General features: G+C 46.6%; 1 protein-coding gene across 1 annotated transcript in view; it reads left to right on the top strand.

Moving 5' to 3' along the window:
* Positions 1-20236, top strand: part of Fam184b (family with sequence similarity 184 member B) — a 103787-nt gene that overhangs the window by 30788 nt on the left and 52763 nt on the right. The window contains exons 2-3 of the mRNA XM_004624658.2: positions 18137-18895; positions 19632-19767. Of these exons, the coding sequence (XP_004624715.1) occupies positions 18137-18895; positions 19632-19767 (895 nt within the window). The remainder of the gene's footprint in view (positions 1-18136; positions 18896-19631; positions 19768-20236) is intronic.

Raw genomic sequence — 20236 nt, forward strand, 5'->3', positions numbered from 1 at the left:
TTATTGGTGGAACCAGGGATTGAACTCAGGCCTCTGTGCTTGCCAGGGAAACACTTACTTTACTGAGCCATCTCCCTGGCCCCAAACTATCTCTCCAGGACCTTTTATTATTTTTAACTGATCTCATAATGTATTTGTTGTATGGGGTTAGAAAATGCAACAAAGGAATAAGTTTACATTCCAACTTTCTATGACCCCAGACACAGCTGTTGCTGACATGCTGAGCTCCTGCTTGGAGCCTCCTGTCGCCTTCCTCTGGCTCCCAGGGCAGCATTGACTCCCCTCCTCACCTCTGCTCACACCATTTCCCTTGTCTCCTCCTTCCTGCTGCCCCCTGGGTCCCATCCTCCTTGTGCTTTAGGACACCATGGCACCTGCACAGACCCTCCCAGAGAGGGAGCCTGCAAGTCCTGACCACTTCTAGCCTTCACTGTCACATGGCCTCGCTGGATGCCTAAACCCACAGAAGGCAAAACTTAAAGAGCTCCTGGCCCAGCATGTCCCCAGGTGCATTGAAAGGGCCATTAGTTGGTGTTATGACAACGGCAACCACAGAAGGAGTCAGGGGTCAACTTCTAGGTGAAGACAAATACCTTTATAACAGCCTCTCAAACACTGCCCAAGTGCATTTGACCACGAACAGCACCCTTTGGCACATCCATTCAGTTTCACTTACCCATTCCATCAGGAAAGGAAATGTCATCTGTGCAGAGGGCTTAAGGGACCTGCCGAAGGCACAGCACTGGAGAGGGACATAGCAGACCTTCACCTGGGATAGTTCTAATTTCCTCTGGGATACTGGCCATGTAACTAGCTTCGCTATTCAAACTATGTGATTGAGGTAGGTCAATCCCATTCTTCTTGCTGTGGCTCCCACCTGACCTAGAATTACCCAAGGAGCATATTCTATCTCACTGGCCACAGGGATCAATCAGCATTAGGCCCAGGCCCCTGCTCAGGTGGTGTTATGGTTTATGTCTAGGTATCCCCCCAAAGCCTCATGCAGTCATGAGGCAGCTCCTAGAGTTTGTGATTATTCAGGATCCAGTGCTGGGACTGTGTGTGTGAGTACTCCACCTGCCCTGGGGCAGACAGCCTGAATACAATATAAGGCAGGGAAATAGACTTGCTAGGTGCTGCAGCTGCTGCTCCTCCCTTTGCTCTTTGCTGTTTTCTGCCTGCATAAACTGCTGCCTTCTTCCATGTGCGCTCTGCCTTCAAGCCAGCCGAGTATGGACTGAAACCTCCGCTAACTGTGAGCTAAATCAACCTCTTCTTCCTTAGTTCTGGGTGTTGGGTGTTTTGTCCTGCAATGAGAGACAGGTGGAGAGAGTTAGCTTTGAGCCCTTTGTTGCAGCTGTTGGCAGAGACGAGCTCTCTTTCCTAGGCTCTGCTGTACTTAATCCTGCAGCTTCCTGTGGCATTTTGTCAGAAGTCTACCAGGGAATAAAGCATCCATAGGTAAGCCCAAGCTATGAGACGGCAAGAGATAGAATCAAGACAACACCCTTAGGAGCCTGTAGCTGCTGCCAGCGCTGGCTGTGGGCTTTCCAGATACAGGTACCAATGAGTTTCCTTTAGCCCAATGATTTAAAAGAGATTTCACCTATTTTTACTAGGCAGGAAGGATCTGGCCAAGACATGTTGTGAAAGTGTTATTTCATAACCCTGGACTTTTTTTCCTTTTCAAAAGCAAGGAAAGGACCTTCTGGCTAAGTGCCATTTTCTACTCTGGTACCGACAGATTTCTTAAAATTGGCTAAGGGAACTCCTTCAAGAGGAAGAGGCCCATCACTGCTTGTGAAAATGGCCATGGTTTGACCCTTTACTAGCCAGCCCCACCTTGGCAGCCTCCCAGTCTTTGCCCTCAGTATGTGCTAACTGGAGTTTGTGTAACCTCACACATGCTGCTGGCTTCAAACAGAGCGAAAGGAGCTCTGAAGTCTGGACTTGATGCATGTGTCATGCTCATTGAATTTTTCTTGAAGAGTAGTTAGTCTGAACAGCTTTCTGCTTTGTTGTCAGGGATGTCTAAACATGCCGAATTGCATTTTTTTCACCACCTGGGAGTAGTAAGTACATGCCTTTCCTTTTCTCTCTATGTCCACTTTCTGCCATTCAGAATTTTTCATTCAGCTCTTCATCACTTATTCATTCATTCATTCATTCATTCATTCACTTACTGTTGAATTCTGGGCCATGGGTTCTGTAAGCTGATGGACGAGGGCACAGTGGTGGGGGGCAAAACTCCCTCCTAGTGCTCTCATCGGGGACCTGCAGTGCACCTGCTCTATGTGGCTCAGTGATGGACATTTGGATGACAGGTGAGTAATTCATGGCTCAGCCTCACAAAGCCAGCACACTCTGCCCCGTGGATCCCCATGGACCATGTCCTGCCCCAGAGGTGTTAGGGCAGGTGACGGTGAGGAGCCTTCAAAGAGTATTGAGCAAGACTGTCTTAGACTCAACACCTTGATTTAGAAGGAACACTCTAGAGGAGGAGGGGATAAAAGAGTCATGAAGTAAGAAATTCATAACAAGGGTGGTTTGGAGAAAATGATTCCAGAAATTTCTAGGCAATGTAGACAACAGGCTTGCTTTCAGCTTTACAAGAACTAAATACTCTTGCTGTTGGGATCATTCCCACAAGAGGCTTATGTCAGGGGACAGTCAAGAGTCCTTTCTAGAATGATGGAGTAGCTACAGCCACCATGGGTTCCATTATGTGTCTGTGGCCTGTGTGAGGGGGCACCCTTCATTACATCCACAGCAGCAAGACTCAAACCTTTCTCCTCCCCAGAACTAGCACCCTTAATGCAAAACACAACACAGTACAATAATCAGGCTGCTCAGACCCACACAGAATAACTTTTATTGCTCACCAGCTGCATGGAGACAGCACAACTCAGGCCAAACCCTCTAGGAGATGGACCTCAGGGCTTGTTTTGTCCTCAGGGCTTGTCAGGATCTTTTGTCCTTCCAAGGCTTGCATCTCAGACTTAGGCACTTGTGGATTGACTGATGAAGAACATTCAGATAGTATAGTCCCTAACTTTAAAGAATAATTAGATTTCTTCCAGTTTATAGTTGAGGTACACACCCATCACAGAAAAATTAAAGAAAGCACAAGCACAAAAATTAAAAGGAAAGGAAAGGGGCGGGGAAGATGGCTCCATAGAATAAGCAAGCGCAAGGGCCTGAGTTCAATCCCTAGTGCTGAAAAAAAAAAAAAAAAAAAAAGTAGAGGAAAAATTCATCATCCTTAATCTTACCATCTGAGGATACCCTGGTTGTATTTTGGTATTCTCTTGACACTTTTCTTTGATAATGTGTTTTCATGTGTACCTAAGCATGTATATGAAATTTTAAAACAAACTTGAAACTGGTTGCATCATCTGTTTAATATGATTTTCATCATGGCCTGCTCTTTATGTTGGAGGCTTTTGCCATGATGGCCTTTCATGGGTTGTGTATTCCTCCAGATTGTCATAGTAATAGAAGTCAGAGACAAAATGATGGATGGGTCATAAACTTGATCTCATATTACACTTGCATTTCTGGGGTATACCACAAGTGACCATGAACGATGGACTAAAGCACCTGCTTAGGCAAGCTTAGGTAAGCACAAGGACCATGGTTCAATCCTCGGCACCACATACTGCACCATCCCCACCTTCAGGGCAGGCTGAGCTGGCCACAGAGTCTGAGTATGGTGGCACATGTCTATAATCCCAGCACTGAGGAGGCTGAAAACAGGAGAATTACTATGAGTCTGAGCTGTGTAGTGAGACCCTGTAACAACTAAATACATTAAAAAAAAACAAACTATTCCATCACCCATAAATCAGAAAATCTGACAGGGTATGTAGCACATCTCCCTGCTGCTGAACTTGAGGCCATGTGTAGTTAGAGTATAGCAATTCAATTATGCCTGGGGAATAACTTGTAAACATGACCAGAGTATCATAGATGGATGTTTGGGTTTAGTTAAGATGTTGTTTGGACAAGGATATTTAGCTTGGAAAATGCTGCTTATCCCAGAATTTTGCAGAAGGTACAATCAGTGAGTTGGATAATGTTTAAAGTGATTTTTCTCCCCAGAGAATGATAGAAAAACTAAAATTTGTGTAGAATGAGTATTTAATACATTTATTTTTATCATCCTGTGGGATTTATCTTGTAAAGTTGCTTTGTAAACTAGAAAAATGCTATGTCAAAATAACAGCAGCAAAATAACTCATTATTGTATCACTTATATGGAAAATATTGATATGCATATCTATATTGCTATGCATGTTGTTATGGTTTGTGTCTCGTTGTCCCCCCAAAGCCTCATGTAGTCATGGGGTGAGGACTTCTAGAGTTTGTGTTAACTCATGATCCACTGGGATTATGTGGGATCCAAGGCTGGGATTATGGGTTTTAGTACTGCTGGGATTACCCATAGGTGGGTAAATACTGGGAAATACCCATAGGTGTGAGTACTTCCCCTACCCTGGGGCAGGTAATTTGCATTACAATGTAAGGTGGGAAGAGAAGCTAGCTGCTTGAGCTGCTGCTACCCCTCCCTTGCACTCTTGCTCTTTGCCGCCACCATGAAAGGTTGCTTTCTGCTCTGGGCTGCTCTGCGTTGGACCCAGCTGAGTATGGACTGAAACCTCCTGTAACTGTGAGCTAAATAAACCTTTCCTTCCTTCATTTTGAGTGTCAGGTATTTGTCCCAGCAACGAGAGAAGAGTAACTAAGACACATGTAAAGCCTGCTTTCACAATTTAAATATGCAGATTTTGATCTAAGCAGGTGAACTGGAAAGGCTTCAATGTCTACATTCATATAGTTCTGTTTCTGTTCATGTGGTTAACAATCTTGATGTTCTTACCTGGATTACTTCTCTTTCAAAATATTTCCTGGGAAATATATTAGGATTTCTTTTTATTCATAAAAGAAGTATTACTCACATACTTGCATATCTGTTGACTAGGTTGGCCAGCCAGGGAAGCTTTCCACAAGCACTAAGCAACTTGAGATTTGAGAAAGACAAGATTGTCTCTTCTCGGGTCCCACACTGTTGTGGTTTATACCTACGAGTCTTGTGCAATCATAGGTGGGGCTCATGGAAGGTGACTGGATCACAGGGGCATCAGAAATGACATGGTGTTAGGAAGCAGGGTCTGGTGAGAAGAGATGGGCCACTGCAGGCAGACCCAGAAGGTTTCTTTTTCTCCTTTGACTCCTGCACACCAGGCCTGCCATGAGCAACTCTCCTCTAACCCCTCTCCCTGCTGTTCTGCCTTCTAAGGAAAGTGTAGCCTACTGATTATGGGCTGAAAGATGAGCCAGAATAAGCTTTTCCTCCTTCACATTTCAAGTACTGCGTACTTGGTCCCCATGAAAAAGTGACAGAGACATGCATCTTCTGCAGCTTGGGGAACCCGGTAGGAGGAGGACAGGCCTGTGGCAGTGTGTGAGTGTTGGAGGGAGCTGAGGAAGAAGCTTCCTGGGCAAGTGCATTCACTTTTTAGCTGAGTCTCAGCCTACAGTGGTGTGGAGGCGGCTGGGTTTCAATTACTTCAAAGCTGACGCCTCACGGTTCAGCACCACGGGCAGTGAGGCACCTAGCAACAGCTCTCCGATGGGCGATGATGGGATTTTAATTAGCATCTTGGATCTATCTAAAAATCCCTTGTAAGTTTATTTGCTTGAAGAAGCACAGATTGGCCTCGGCCCTGTTCCAGCCTGTTTCCATAAAGGAAGGGGCAGCAATCACACGACCTGTGTTCTTCTGGGCCTGTTAGCCCCCAGTTCAAGACTTCCTTCTGGAAGTTTAGTCCTCTTCTCTGAGTTGGTACTTGGGAAATTAAAGCTCCTGTCTGGGTGCAGAGATGAGTCAGAAGCACCGTCCTGTGTCCCAGGATGATGTGCTTTTCAGTTCCCATGCTGTGACCAGCACTCAGCTGACGAGACAGGGCTCCCTCTAGACTCCTGCCTGCCTCCAACCACACCCAAATCACTGCCCTGCTGCTCTTCCTTATCCTCATCTCTTGGGCCTGAGCTCAATTCCTGTACCCTTTTTGAATTCAGCTTTCCCTGTGCCCTAATTCTGCTTTCTTCTCCCATTGTATCCAGACTGCCATTGGGACAGAGATTCAAAAGAGAATAAAAAGGAGAGTTTTAGGTCCCACAATTCCCAAAAGGTTAAGTCTTGAGGGAACACAGCGCTGTATGTACTGTACACCCAAAGTACGCATCCAAAGTACGCTCCTGCAGCTGAAAATTAAAAATGCGACCCTGGGTGGCACCCAGACCTGCCATGGCAGCACCTGTGGGGTGAGGCATGGGAGTCCACACCGTCACCATGGCTTCATCAACCCAACAAACCCCAAGGTCCTTAACACAGGTGCTGGACCCTGTGTGCACAGCATGGTGTCACACTGTCCTCCCTCTGCTGATGCTGCCTTTTAGCTGGGGTTGGCCCAGGAGCACTTCCTTTGTGTGTTTCTTCACAGTCTCCACTGAATGCTGTATTAGTCAACTTCCTGTTGCGGGGACAAAATACCTAACACCTGGAATTTAAAGGAAAAAAAGGCTTATTTTGGCTAATGGTTTTAGAGGATTCAGTCCATGGTTGATTGGTTCCAAGACAGAAACAATATGGCAGAAGGGCACAGCGGAGGAAAGCTGCTCAAACCATGTACTTAGAAAGCAGAGAGAGAGGAGGAAGGAGCCAGGGACAAGAAGACACCCTTCCAGGTCATACCCCCAGAAGCCCACCTCTTTAACTAGGCCTCACCTCGGAATGCTAAGACTGTAGGGGAGCATTTTAGCTCCAAGCCTTAACACACGCTTGGTGCTCCCTCCTGCAGTTGATCTCTCTTCCTTGCCTTCCCGGTTGACAGTTGATCCTCTTTCCAAACCCACCTCAAGCTTCTTCTGCACTCTGATGCCTCTTCTGCCACGATGAAGTAACGTTTCATCCATTCAATAAACATTTACAAAATCTTTCCCACAGTCTGTGTTCTAGTAATGAACTAAGCAGACAAAATTTCCCACTGGAATAAAGCTCATATTCCAGAGTAGAAAAGCAAGTGAAATTGCCAGAGCATATGTTAATTCTATGTTTGATTTTTTTTTTTTTTAAAAACCATCTGTTGTTTTCAACCATCACTGCATCATTTTGTATTGCCCCAAGCCATACGCAAGGGCTCCGATTTCTCCACATCCATGCCAACATCTCTCTCTCTCTCTCTCTCTCTCTCTCTCTCTCTCTCTCTCTCTCTCGTAAGTGGAGAACACTTAGTGAAATTAGGACATATGAGTCTGATGTTCAGATAACAGTGTATAGAGGAGCCAGAGAGATAGCTCAGTGGCACAAATGCCTGCCTCACAAGTGCAAGGTCCTGAGTTTGATTCCCAGTACCAAAAAAAAAGTCTATGGAGAGCTCTTCCCCATTCTTGTCATGGCCCAGAAAGTTATATTCGTAATCCCATTGAAAAGTTATTGGAATTCCAATGAATTAATTCCAATCTACCACTTCCAGTTCAATCCATGGCAAGAATAAAAACACTGAGGCATATTCGTAGTTATGGGGAGCCAGTGGGTCCTTCTAACTGCAATGATGGAAATTGGAACAAAGGGCTCCAGCCAGGGACAAACCCAGATTTTATTGATCCATGAAGAAGGGTGTGGCTTGAGGATGAGTGACTGTGAGAATGGCAGGAAGCAGGTGATCTGGGCTGGCCAGGGGGCCTGAAATCACCTGTGCAATATGAGGAGAGAAGGATCAGCAGAGTCATCTGCCTGACACAACTGAGATAGTATCTAATGTTTGGGGGTTGGTGCTTCAGCTCTGATGTATAATCATTTATGCCCTGGGAAGTCATAGCCTCTTATCTCAAGGTTCCATCCTAGCTGATGGCATGGAACATAGTTCTTCATCTCACCTTGGCTCTTGTATGTTTTGGGGGGACCTAGAGGGTGGAGTGACACTGCCCTGTCACCTTGCTTCAGACTACCATCAACACCTCAGCTGGACCGATTTGTGTTGCTTAAAGCCAATTGAGGGATAAGGAGAAGTCTTAGCCAGCTCTGCACATATCGACACATGGAAATAGGGCCAGGCTTAGCTAAAGTGGAGGCAGTTGCTCCTCTGTAAGAGTCATCCGAGTGTTCCTCCACAACAGTCCAAAATGAACACATAAATTTGGGAGTCATTGTAAGGGGACATATGTACACTCATGAGAATAGAATGCTTGTGGAGAACAGAAATAGTCTGTGACTTAAGCTCTGGGGCATCTCATTACTTAGGATGGGGAAGAAGAAGAGCTAAACAGCTACAGAGAATAAGACGATATGGCCAGTGGTCAATAGAAAGGTATTGTATCCTGGAAGATGAATGAATGACATTTCAAGGGGTAGGGAATATTTTACGAGGCCAAATACTGCCAAAGAGTGGACTGGGAGAAACTTAGCTATCGTTTTAACATGGAGGTCATCAATGCCATTGATGAGCTGTTTGGTTGGACCAGTTGGAGTGAAATCCTAATTGGAGAAAGTGCAAAACAGAAGAGATGAGAAACTGGTGACAATGGGAATAAACAAAGTGGTTGAGTGTTCTATAAAAGAGTGAAGAAAAGTGGAGGACATAGGATCAAACTAAGGACTTTTATTAATGATAAAAACTGAAGCATGTGTACGTGTTGATGGGATCGGTCCACTAATGATGATACAGGAGAAAAGAGAATTCTTGGGGCAATGTAATCCTTTCTTCCCCTATAGCTTTTCCAGTGCCTCTTCAGATTTCTAGCAAGCCAGTCCAAATACCACTACACATGCTAATTTGTTTGCTTTTAGTCTCCTTGTGGATTAGGTTTTCCTTCAAATGTGCTGTATAACAACCAACTTTTTTATTTATTTATTTATTTATTTATTTATTTATTTATGTGGTACCAGGGATTGGACTCAGGACCTTGCACTTGCCAGGCAGGTGCTTATGCCACTGAGCTATCTCCCTGGCCCCAACAACCAACTTTAGAGTCTCACTGGCTCCGACTCATTTTCTGCTTAGATGCACTGTTGTTCCACAGCTCTCAGTGGTGCTTGGCTGGGCCAGGCTGATTCCAGACTTTGGGTCTTAGTGCACCCTACTCCGCGTGTCCCCTTTAGGGGCCTGTGGCTACCCTACACATGCATTTCTTGTGACAAAGAGTGAAAGCACAAGAGGCTGAGCCAACACATCTACAAACACATTTGAAGCTTTTGCTTGCACTAAATGCACACACATTCCATCGGCCAGAGCAAGTCAGAGGGCCTGGGAAGTGCCATGGCATAAAGATGGGACAGAAAGGTGAACAGCCATGGAGTCCACCACACTCACCTAGGGGATTCTCACTTGGATTGTCCTATTTGCTCTGTTTTTCAGGGGCTAACACAATGCCTGGCACATAGTACATGCAACAAAAACATTAAACCAAAATAATATTATTGGTCTTTTTTCTAAATAAGCCTTTTTTTTCTATCATTCTATCTCTTTTACCTCTGGATCCAGGTTGATTTGGATTTGAATCTCAGAACTCTCACATTTTCACTCAATAATTGTTGCCAATAATACTAGTAAGAGCATAAAGTTATATCAGATGGCATTTCCTGAGTGCTTCATATGTGCTTGGAATGCTGTAAAAGGTTTTAGGTTTATTATGTCATTTAATATCCAAACAGGGCTAGGAGATAGTGTGGTGGTCTAAGCACCTACCTGGCAAGTACAAGGACCCGGGCTTAATCCTTGGTGTCACATGCTATGCCAACCACCAAAACCGGGCATGGTGGTGCATGCCTGTAATCCCACCACTGGGGAGTCTGAGACAGGAGGATCACTATGAATCTGAGCTGTGTATTGAGACCCTGTACCAAATAAATAAGTTAAAGATAAAAAAGAAAAAAAAAACATATGTATCGAAACAAAGCTATGAGGTAGGCATTATTCTCCCCATGTAATAAGTGAAAGGAGGCTCAGAGAGGTATAGTACCTTACTCAAGGGCATACAGCTAAGAAGAAAAGGATCTTTGATATGTATGCAAATCCAGCAGGCTCAAAGCTATGTGACCCTTAAAAGTGAAGATAAGCCCACTATAAAATAGGATTAAGCATGACACTGCCCACTGTGAAGGACTGTAAAGCTATTAATTGAAAGTCACAAGAACCTGCTTCAGCAGAACACAGCGGCCCCGGTTTGATCCTGGGCCTGCCGTGCCAGCCCTGCCCCCAGTTGCACTGAGATGGCAATTGAGACTGGGCGTGGTGGTGCACCTATAATCCCAGCTCTTGGGAGGCTGAACACAGGCAGATCAATATGAGTCTGATCTATGGAGTGAGACCCTGTAGACCATTACTAAAATACAAAAAAAAAAAAAAAAAAAGTCACATGTAGACTCCCTGGTTCTGGCCCAGTGAGTGTCATATTCTGGGCATTCAACACATCATTTCCCTATTGCTGTTTTCTTTCTGATTTCTCCTCCCAACTTGGTGGAAACGTTCCTTGGGATCTGGTGTCATGACCCATTGACTACATTCTTACAAAGCCTCTCATCTCAACTTGTAAGACTTAAAAGGCCTCTGCTGAAGTTTTCTCTGAAGTCAAGCCATTCTCAGTGAACTTCTAAAGCTCTTGGGAAGACTTTGACTTGTTCAGCATTACTCTTAGCTGCTAAATGGTTCGCGCCCCTCGATGGGCTCTGGGCAGCCTCCTTGTGATGAAGTGGATTTGCACGTGAGGCTTGGGCTGGTCTCCTTGATGTTGCATTGCAGTGAAAGGTGGTGAGTGTCAACGGATGACAGGGGATGGGGTCGCCAGGTGACCTGGGAGGCACAAGGCCCAGAAGGTGGGTTTGCCCAAACTTTGCTCAACAACAGCAGATGTCGAAACAGGCAGAGGGAGGTTGTATCTCCAAAAACAAAGGGAGATGGCGGAGATGGAGTGAGAGAATGAAAAATCATTTACTAGGAACCTACTATGTGCTGCTTAAGAGAAGTATTCCTATTTTATCTGCACAAAGACAAGGTCTAAGATAGAGACAGAACCTCCCCTGGAGTCATTCCAGAGTTGCCTGGATTTCAGAGACCCTGACTCCTCTCCTTGCCAAACTCAGGCCTTGGTGCAACATGACTGTTGGAAAGGGGATTCATCTTAAAGGAAGTGATGTTTCTTAAGTCCAGCCAGGTGTTGGTCACATGGCCAGTCTGAGCTGAGGGAAGTTCAGATAGGTGACATCAGCTCACTGAGGAATGAGGGATTCTACTGAAAAAAAAAAAAAAAAAAAAAAAAAGAATCCATTTCTGTATTTCTCTGGCTAGGAGATACCATTCATTATGTAGTCATTGAGGTTTGTTTGTTTGTTTGTTTGTTTTGCAGAACCAGGGATTGAACTCAGGCCCTAGTACAATAAACTGTCTTATTGATGCACACACCATCTCAGGAAGGCTGTATGAATAGCATTCTGGGTAAGGAGGTGCAGGGAAAGGGCAGGCAGAAGGTAGTGGGTCTGGCGCCCTTAGAAAACCAGAAGCGATGGAACCAGAAGCTGTGTAAGCAAATCTCAGCCTCACAGAGCAGCTTGGGGAGACCTTGGTAGGGACTGTCTTGGGACTTGAGTTGTAGGACAACATGACTAAACATACACTTGCTAAAGTGCCCTTAGACATCATATGCCCACAGTGTGGGACCTTCTCTGCTTCCTCCAGTCTGCAGTCTAAGCCTGTGTTAACCCTGCACGGAGCACCTAGAAAGAATTTTCACATGGCAGGTAGAACTCATGCAAGTGTGCTTGAATTAGGCGAGGCCCTTAAAGCCCCCATCCTGGGGACTTCCGTTGTTAACCAAATAGGAATGACATTTGGGTTCATCTTTCCCCAAATACTTATATAGCATCAGGATATATTAGATCAGGAACTAAATTTTTGTTCTGTGGTTGTAGGAACTCCATACTCTGAGGTGACTACCAACATCAATATGTAGTTTAAAAGAAAATTTAATGGAATCATCAATGCCAGATTATATGGAATACTCTTTTCAAGAATTTTTTTTTATTTACCATGAAAAACTCATTGTAAGATTTGCCTCATGTCACAGGCTTGGTTCTATTGAAGAGAAAACAAAATCAGTCTTCTGTCAGTTGGGCTTATTAGGTGTACAGGAAGGAGTAAAGATAGCAGGCTTGAGAGTGCCTGGTTTTAGAAAAGATTGTTCGCAAGATTGGCCCTCAGCAAGCATCTGAAAAATTATCTGATCTCCAAAGGTATCATGCTATTTAAACTAAGAACTTTTTACCATGCCTAAAGTATTTGGGTACATAACTTGGATAGTGCTGAACACCTGCAGACCTTCTGCGAATGCAAGATTTAGGAACCTGCCAAGCAAAAGCTGACTTGAATATTCCTTGCCGGACACATTTTAGATGCTATTACGACTCCTCCCTAGGTGAATTAGTCCACTAAGAGGGGACCGTGGGAAGATTGCTCCTGGCTTGCTCTCCAGGTTTCACCCACGTGCCTTCACCCTCCTTAGCTGACTTTGCTTTGTGCCCTTTGCTGTGAAGAATCATAGCTGTGAGTAGGACCGTTGCTGAGCCCTCTGTGTCCTGTAGTGAGTCCCCAAGCTTGTGTGCGGTCTTGAAGCCTCCAACACGTTAGTATGATGGGTAAAGATGAGCACCAAGAGGTGCAGGGCTGGATGCAGGAGTTTACTTCTTGCCCATGTAGAGGTAGCTGCCAGTGTTCCCTGGGCAGGTGGTGCTACTTGGTCTTTTTTTCTTTCATTTATGTATTTGGTATAGCGTCTCACTATGCAACTTGGACTTGTAGTGATCCTCCTATTTTCCACCTTCTCAGTGCTGGGATAACAGGCATGCACACCACACCTGGACTGGATCACCAGCTCAGTGTGCCCTGGGGGCGGGGCCAGCGCAGCAGGCGGGACTGAGGAGTGAACCCTGGTCCCTGAACTTGCCAAAGCAGGCACTTAGTCTGCTGAGCTATCTCCCTGGCCCTGCTACCTGCTCATTTGTGGCTTAGATACCTCCACCTTGGAATTCACCTTCTTCTAGGTCTTGTGAATCTTCTCCAAGTCAGCAGATAGTAAAGCAGACTGTGCTAAAACACTTCTTTTTTTCTTTTCTTTTACAATACCGAGGGTTGAAGCTGGGGTCTTCACACTGAGTGATCCTCCTGCCTCAGCCTCCTAGAGTGCTGAGATTACAGACACGTGCCACCACTCCTGGTACATACCCTCTTCTTAACTTTGGCACCTGGGTTGCCCCAAGATGATACCCATCACCCAATCTATCCAGTTTCCATTGACAACTGGGAGACACATGGTGCCTCTCAAATGCCAGCAACTAGGAAACGTGGTCCATGCTATGTGGCCGCTCCCTGCAGTAACTGTGCATGACCCCAACAGTCCCACAATAATCCGTATGAACCTACTGTGCATGCAGCTTCCTACCTAGGGGAGCACAAAGAGCCGGGTCGTCCTTGCCTGTGTGGAGATTGACCTGAAAAAGCAGATTGCTCACCGCAGGATGAGGAGGTGCAGCTAATGTTTTTCAGGAAATCACCTTTCCTGTCCGACTCGATCCCCTGTGTTTCCATAGTAACTGCGCCTGGATCCTCTGATGGCCCTCATCAGAGTGCACTGAGACATGCCATGCTCACCTCACGGTAGGCTCTCCTGCTGAACTATATTTCTGAGGTCACAAACTCAGGTGACTCAGTGCCCAGCATGGAACCTGGTCCATCCAAGCGGTGATGGGGACCATGAGTGAATAAATAAATGACTCACTGAGGCAGTAAGCTATGGCCTGGCTCATGACATGAGCCTGTAACTCAGAGCTAATCTCTGACTTTGCAAATCTACTGAACCTCTCTGAAACTCAATTTTTCATTCTCAAAATAGGAAGAAAAATACTTATCCTGCACAGTTGCCATAGGGATTTTCTGATGTTATAAATGTGTATATAGCACCTGTCCCTATGCTGGCACACAGTAGAATCTATAAAAATAGTTTTTATTACTAACACAAATCACAGCCACTGAGGTACCGATTTCAATGTCGCTTGTTCCAGATACACTCATTAGGCTGCCCTAGAAAGCGCTAGAAGGGGCCAACCCCTGCGCGCAGTGGTGAGACCAAGACAACAGCTGCTTTTCCCTGGGGAGTCTTTCTGGGAGCAGGAAGGGAGTGCTCCCTGGACCTCAGCACAGAATGTTGGATTCCTGATTCTCCAGGTGGTGCGCTCTCTCCCACAGTTTCACAGAGAACAAGCTCATCTCCCACTCTTGACAGCCGCATTCTCTGAGAAGGAGTCCTGAGTCCTTCGTTTGCTCTTTCCCATTGGCTCAGAGTGTCCACCGTGAGCTGGCAGCGCGGGTGTAGGTGCCAGCTGAGGCCACACTCCTCTGTCGTGGAGCTTTGGTTGGGGGGAAGGACGGACAATGAACCAGTTGTTAGACCATACAGTGAAAAACAAGATCTTAGGCGGTAGCCTGGGTATTAGTTACTCTTTCTCCAAGGTCTGTGTTCTCTAAGTAAGTTGTTGGTAAATCCATCACTTGTATCAATCACCTCTAGAATTGCCATTTGGACTTCAGCAACCATGTAGTAATTATGTGCATGTATACATGTACGCACATACATGTACCCTAAACTTCCTTCATACAGGATTTCTGATTGCTTTAGTCTTCTCTATGTAATTACTACCTGAGGTCTGCAACTTTTCTTAGATGGGATCCTGTTATATTTCCCAGGCTGGTCTCAAATTTGTGAGCTCCAGCAATGTTCCTGCCTCAGCCTCCCGAGTAGCTGGGACTATAGGTGTGTGCCTTGTGCCCAGGTTCAATTATTTTTTAAAATTTTTAAAAATTTATTTATTTATTTGGTACAGGGTCTTGCGTCACAGCTCAGGCTACTAGCGATCTTCCAGTGTCAGCCCCTCTAGCACTGGATTATAGGCATGCACCACCACACCAGGTTTTGGTGGCCAGCCCAGTGTTCCCAGGGTTCCGGGGATGGCATGGCATGTGACACCAAGGATCGAACTCAGATCCTTACTCTTGCCAGGCAAGCACTTAGCCCACTGAGCTTTCTCCCAAGCCCTCAACTCTTTTTTTTTTTTAATTTTTATTTATTTATTTGAGAGAGAGAGAGAGAGAGAGAGAGAGAGAGAGAGAGAGAGAGAGTGGTGTGTGTGTGTGTGGCCAGCTCAGCCCACCAGGGGGCGGGCCTGGCTGGCATGTGGTGCTGGGGGATTGAACAGTGGTCCCTGATGCTTTGCTAAGCTTGTTTTAAGTAGGTGCTTCAGACCACTGAGCCATCTCACCAGCCCCGACTCTTTTTTTTTTTTAACACAGTAGAAATATTATTTTGGTTTTTTTAAAGCTACGTGTTTGGAAAGCCATAGTATAAATATACTATTTTTGTCTGGTTGAAGAGAGGGTCCCTGCTTTGTGAACCTCCACCACCCTCCTGAAATGATTCTCACCCTCTAGGGGACTCAGGATACAGTGTGGAAACCATGGGTGAAGCACTAGTAGGACAGTGACAGTGACATTAGCATCCAGCCCAATAAACTGATGCAGGAACCAGAAATCACCAGCATCCCTGGCACTGCCTGGCAACCCAGACTCCTCCCTTCCTTTCCTGATAGCCAGTGCCCAGCCCCTCCATCCTCACACCCCACGCCTCCTCCTGCTCAACTCAGCACAGTTATTTGATGTTCTTGCCTCATTCTTTGCTGGCAGTACAGAAGCCACCTTCTCACCTCTGCAAGACGACAGCTCCTTTGTTCTCCAGGTGCAGGTACTGCATCCCTGTCCCCACCTCTGCCTTCCCTCTGACTCCTGTGGAGGACCCACCTCTGTGGCCCACTCTTCTCAGAGATTTTCATCCTTTATATCCATTTCCATCCCTGGGGCTTCAACCTCTGGATTTACTATGATGGCGGGAGGGGCAGTCATTCCTGTCTTCACACAGCTGTCCTCACAAGTATGTCATCAAGTAACGCTGTCCTGATTCTCCTTTTTTTAAATTAATTTTATTAAGAAACAAATAGCAATGAGACAGTTTCAAAACCAATTAGTAGGACAGTTTTAATAATTGGTACATTGCGTATTGTTGTCTTCATAGTGGTTGTTCATAGTACAAGACGCAGACATGATAACCTGTCTAAACACTATTAGTACAAATCTTTCTTCTCATTGAATTAAGAGAAGGTAGCTGTATATCTATCCTAACTATTTTGTGTATACAGATACAAAATGGTCCTTCATTTATATCCCCTTTTTTGTTTAGTTTTGTCAAAGATGGATATTCCATTGCCATTTAAATATTGTAGGTGTGTGAATTCAGCAAAATAATCCAATATATGAACTATGAATCCACTAGTTCATAACAGCAGTGGGTTATCTGTAGCACTGACAAAGCCAGAAGTTGTTGACTTGAGCCTTTTACAGCACAGCATATTAACATGGCTTTAGTTTTTATTCCTCATTTTTATACTTTTCTGCTGGATGGTTAAAAGCAAGATAAAGCAAGGCCTTTTAACAAGAAATGTAACTTTTGTATCTGACAAGATCAGTCAAATCCCCTCAGGATTTATCCTGTAACCCTATACCGCAGTTTGCAGATCCTTTGTCAGTGGCAGCCATGTGGATGAGTCATGGCCATTGCTTGGCCAATGTGCTCTCTGTGAAAGCCTGAGAGAATGTTTTCTCTCCATATGACTCTCCTTAGGCACACTCTACATCTTTGGTCTCTTTCCTCTTTGGCCCCATAATCTCCTTGATCAGAAAATTTGGGACATCACTGAGTTATAGAATGTTATAGTATAGGTTCTCTTATGTCCTGAGTCCTCACTGACCTTGAAAGGCTAGGGCCAAATGTTGGCTGTCCTTGCAGCCCTTCTTTTTCTCTAATTTTTGGTCTGCAAACTTAAGTCATTAACCCTCCAAAAGAGAAGCTTAATAATATTATTACCTTCTAACATAGGCAGTTGAGCTTAACCTCCCTATCTGTCTGAATACCAAATGTCTTAGACATAACATGGGAAAGGTATTTTCCATCAAGTAGTGATATGTTAAACTTTAAATCCCTACAGAATGTGAAGAAGAAAAAAAAAAGAAAACAATTTTTAAAATAGGAACAAACAATTACATATTTTTACACAGAAATTTAGAAATCTAACCATATACATACAATATTATAGTAACAGTGTCCTGATTCTGTACCTCCTTCATCTGTAGCTCGGGCTGCCTCTCTGAGCTTGGGACACTTACCTATTTGCCTTGGTGCCTCCTCCACGGGGACCTCTGGAGGCCTGTGGAGTTCAGTAGGCCTAAAGAGAGTTCTTGCTTTTCATACATATTCAACCTGCAGTTCTCCAGTTCAGAACCTCCTGGGAGTCCTTGATTCCACTTTGTCCCTGTCTCCCGTCACCCTAATCACACAGCAGGCGGAACATCTTCCTTTTGTGTCACAAGAGGAAGGGGAAGACATTCTTGTCCTGTCCCTGCTGCCCTGCAGGAAGCATTCTATCTTTCACACTGGAATGTGATATTCAACCATGACTCTTCTGTAGAGGTGCTTTTTTGGCTTGAGAAGTTGCCCTGAGTTTTCATCACTCATCATGGAAGAATGGAATTTTCTCAAATGGTTATTTCAAATCTGTTGAGAATGTTATTGGATTTGCTTTTAAAAATTTTTATTGGGTTTTGCAATCCAAAGTGTTCTTTTTGAAAATGTTGATACCACATCCCATCTTTACGGGGAAACACCTCCCTGCGTTCCTGCCACACTCTCGAGGTCGTCCTATGCAGCCCTCTCACCCCCCTCCCCGTGTTGGCCAGTCCCTGGCTTTGCTGGCACTGCCCCTCTGCCCCACCTCCCTGCTCTGTCACTGCTTCTGCCAGAAACAGGTTCTAATAAACCAGTGTCACCCAAATTCTTTTCTCAGACCCTGTTTGTGGGGAGTTCGGATGATCTCTTCTAGCAAAGAGCAACGAGTATCCTCGGACTCAGCATCCCCAGACCCAGGCACCCTCACGCACACCCGGCCTCTTGCCCTAACCGGATTCTGTGGATTTTCCTACAGGTGATCTATGCCCTGAACACCCGCCAGGACGAAGCCGAGGCCAGCATGGAGGCGCTGCGTGAAGCGCAGCAGGAGGAGCTCCAGAGCGCGGTGGCGGAGACGAAGGCCCGGCTTCTGCAGGAGCGCGGCTGCCCCAAAGATGACCAGGAGGCCCTGCTGCAGCGAATCCAGGCCCTGGAGAGCGCTCTGGAGATGCAGAAGAAACTGACCCAGGAGGCCCTGGCTGAGTCGGCCACATGCAGGCTGCAGACCAAAGAGAGAGAGCTGAGGGTGGAGGCTGAGCACGCGGAGCGGGTGCTCACGCTCTCCAAGGAGATGCTGGAGCTCAAGGCTGACTACGAGAAGAGACTGCGGCGCCTGGCGCATCATGAGGGCCCTCCCTGGGGCCAGCTTTCCCAGGAGAGCCCCGACGCCAAGGCCGAGCTCGGCCAGGGCCCAGAGATGCAAGAGGTGCTGCTGGAGGTGGAGCGACTGCGGGCCGAGAACCAGCAGCTGAGCCAGGACTACGCCCGCAAGGCGGAGGAGCTGCAAGCCAGCTATGAGCGGGAGAACGAGGCCATCCGGCAGGCCATGCAGCAGTCGGTGAGCGAAGCCCTGTGGCAGTGGCAGGAGAAGGAGAGCGACCTCCGCAAGAACTTCCAGGTGCAGGAGTCGGCCCTGCAGGCCCAGGTCAGGAAGCTGGAAGGGGACCTGGAGCACAGGGGGCGCAGGATCAGTGACCTGAAGAAATATGCCCAGAAGCTGAAGGACAGGATTCAGGTAAAGGCAGTGCGCCCCTCCCCAGCCCACGGGATGGCAGGCAGGGCAGCCAAGGCAGAGCTCCTGCGTGCTGCGGGCGCTGGGCTAGCAGCTTGACTCTAGCAAGGCAGCACTATCTCCACAGAGTCCAGCTGCGTTCTCTCAGCAAACCCCTACTGAACACTTCTGTGGGCCGGCCCTCAGCTATAGGAAGGGGATGCGTGCTAAGCTAGCCTCTGCCCCTCACCTCGGGGAACTTAGAGATTTTATAAATGAAAAATTCGGAGCCATAAAGACAGGTCTAGCTGGGCACACAGGGAAAAAGGGCTTGAGCTCCAGTGAGCCTCATTCTGAGGTCTGTGTCCATTCTAGAAAAACTTCCCTCCACTAAAAGCCCTAGGACCTTTGTGTGGATAGAGAACAGGGCCATCCCTGAGTCAGTACCCGAGTCCCAAGAAAGCCCAGAGCCTCATCTCTGAAAGTGGCAGCAGCTACAATTCCTGCTACTCTCTGAGCACTTGTTTTCTCTACTGAACACTTTAGCTCATTGAATCCTCACTAGGGAAAGATGAAGTGCCCTGCCCAGGGCCGCTCAGCCAATCAGAAGATGCACAGGAGTTGGTGACCCACTGGGTCAGGGACCCAGCGCTCCCATTGGGAGCTCACCCACTGTTCAGATCTGACAGCTGTTCAGTGTATGCAGCTGGTCTCTATACAGAGCCCTAAGCAGAGAACTGAGGCCCTTCCTGTCCTTTAGGACCTGGATGTGCAGCTGAGGGAGGCTCGGCAGGAGAATTCAGAGCTGAAGAGTACGGCCAAAAAGCTTGGGGAGAAGCTGGCTGTTGCCAAAGACAGACTGGTGCTGCAGGAGTGTCATGTGACACCCAAAACAGGTGAGATGCCCAGCACAGGTCCTGACAGACTGATGGTCAGCTGCCAGGAGGCCTGGGGCTTCTGGAGGCCTTTAGACTCCAAGGGGGAGTGGGGCGATGGGCAGGGCTTTGGCCTGCTGGGTAGATCAGCCCAGTCCCTGTGGGGCACAGGTGAGCCATCCCTGTCACCTAGACCTGCTCACCCGGAGCTGGCGTAGGCCAGACATCTAAACTGTGGGATGTAAAGCCAGGAGTGGAGGCCCACACCTCTAATGTCAGCCTTCCAGGGAGCTGAGACAGGAAGATTGAAAGTTTGGGCCCACCCTAGGCAACTTAGACCCTGTCACAAAATTTTAAAAATAAAGGAACTGGAGATACAACTCAGTTTGAAAGTCCTGGGCTCATTCCTCACTGCCTCAACTACAAAGATGTGATAAGAAAGGACTTCTTGTCCCCAAATGTTCCCCCACCAGGCCTGCATTTCTCAGCA

The sequence above is a fragment of the Octodon degus genome, unplaced genomic scaffold, assembly GCF_000260255.1.
Source record: "Octodon degus isolate 3935 unplaced genomic scaffold, OctDeg1.0 scaffold00006, whole genome shotgun sequence".
In the NCBI taxonomy this organism is placed as follows: domain Eukaryota; kingdom Metazoa; phylum Chordata; class Mammalia; order Rodentia; family Octodontidae; genus Octodon; species Octodon degus.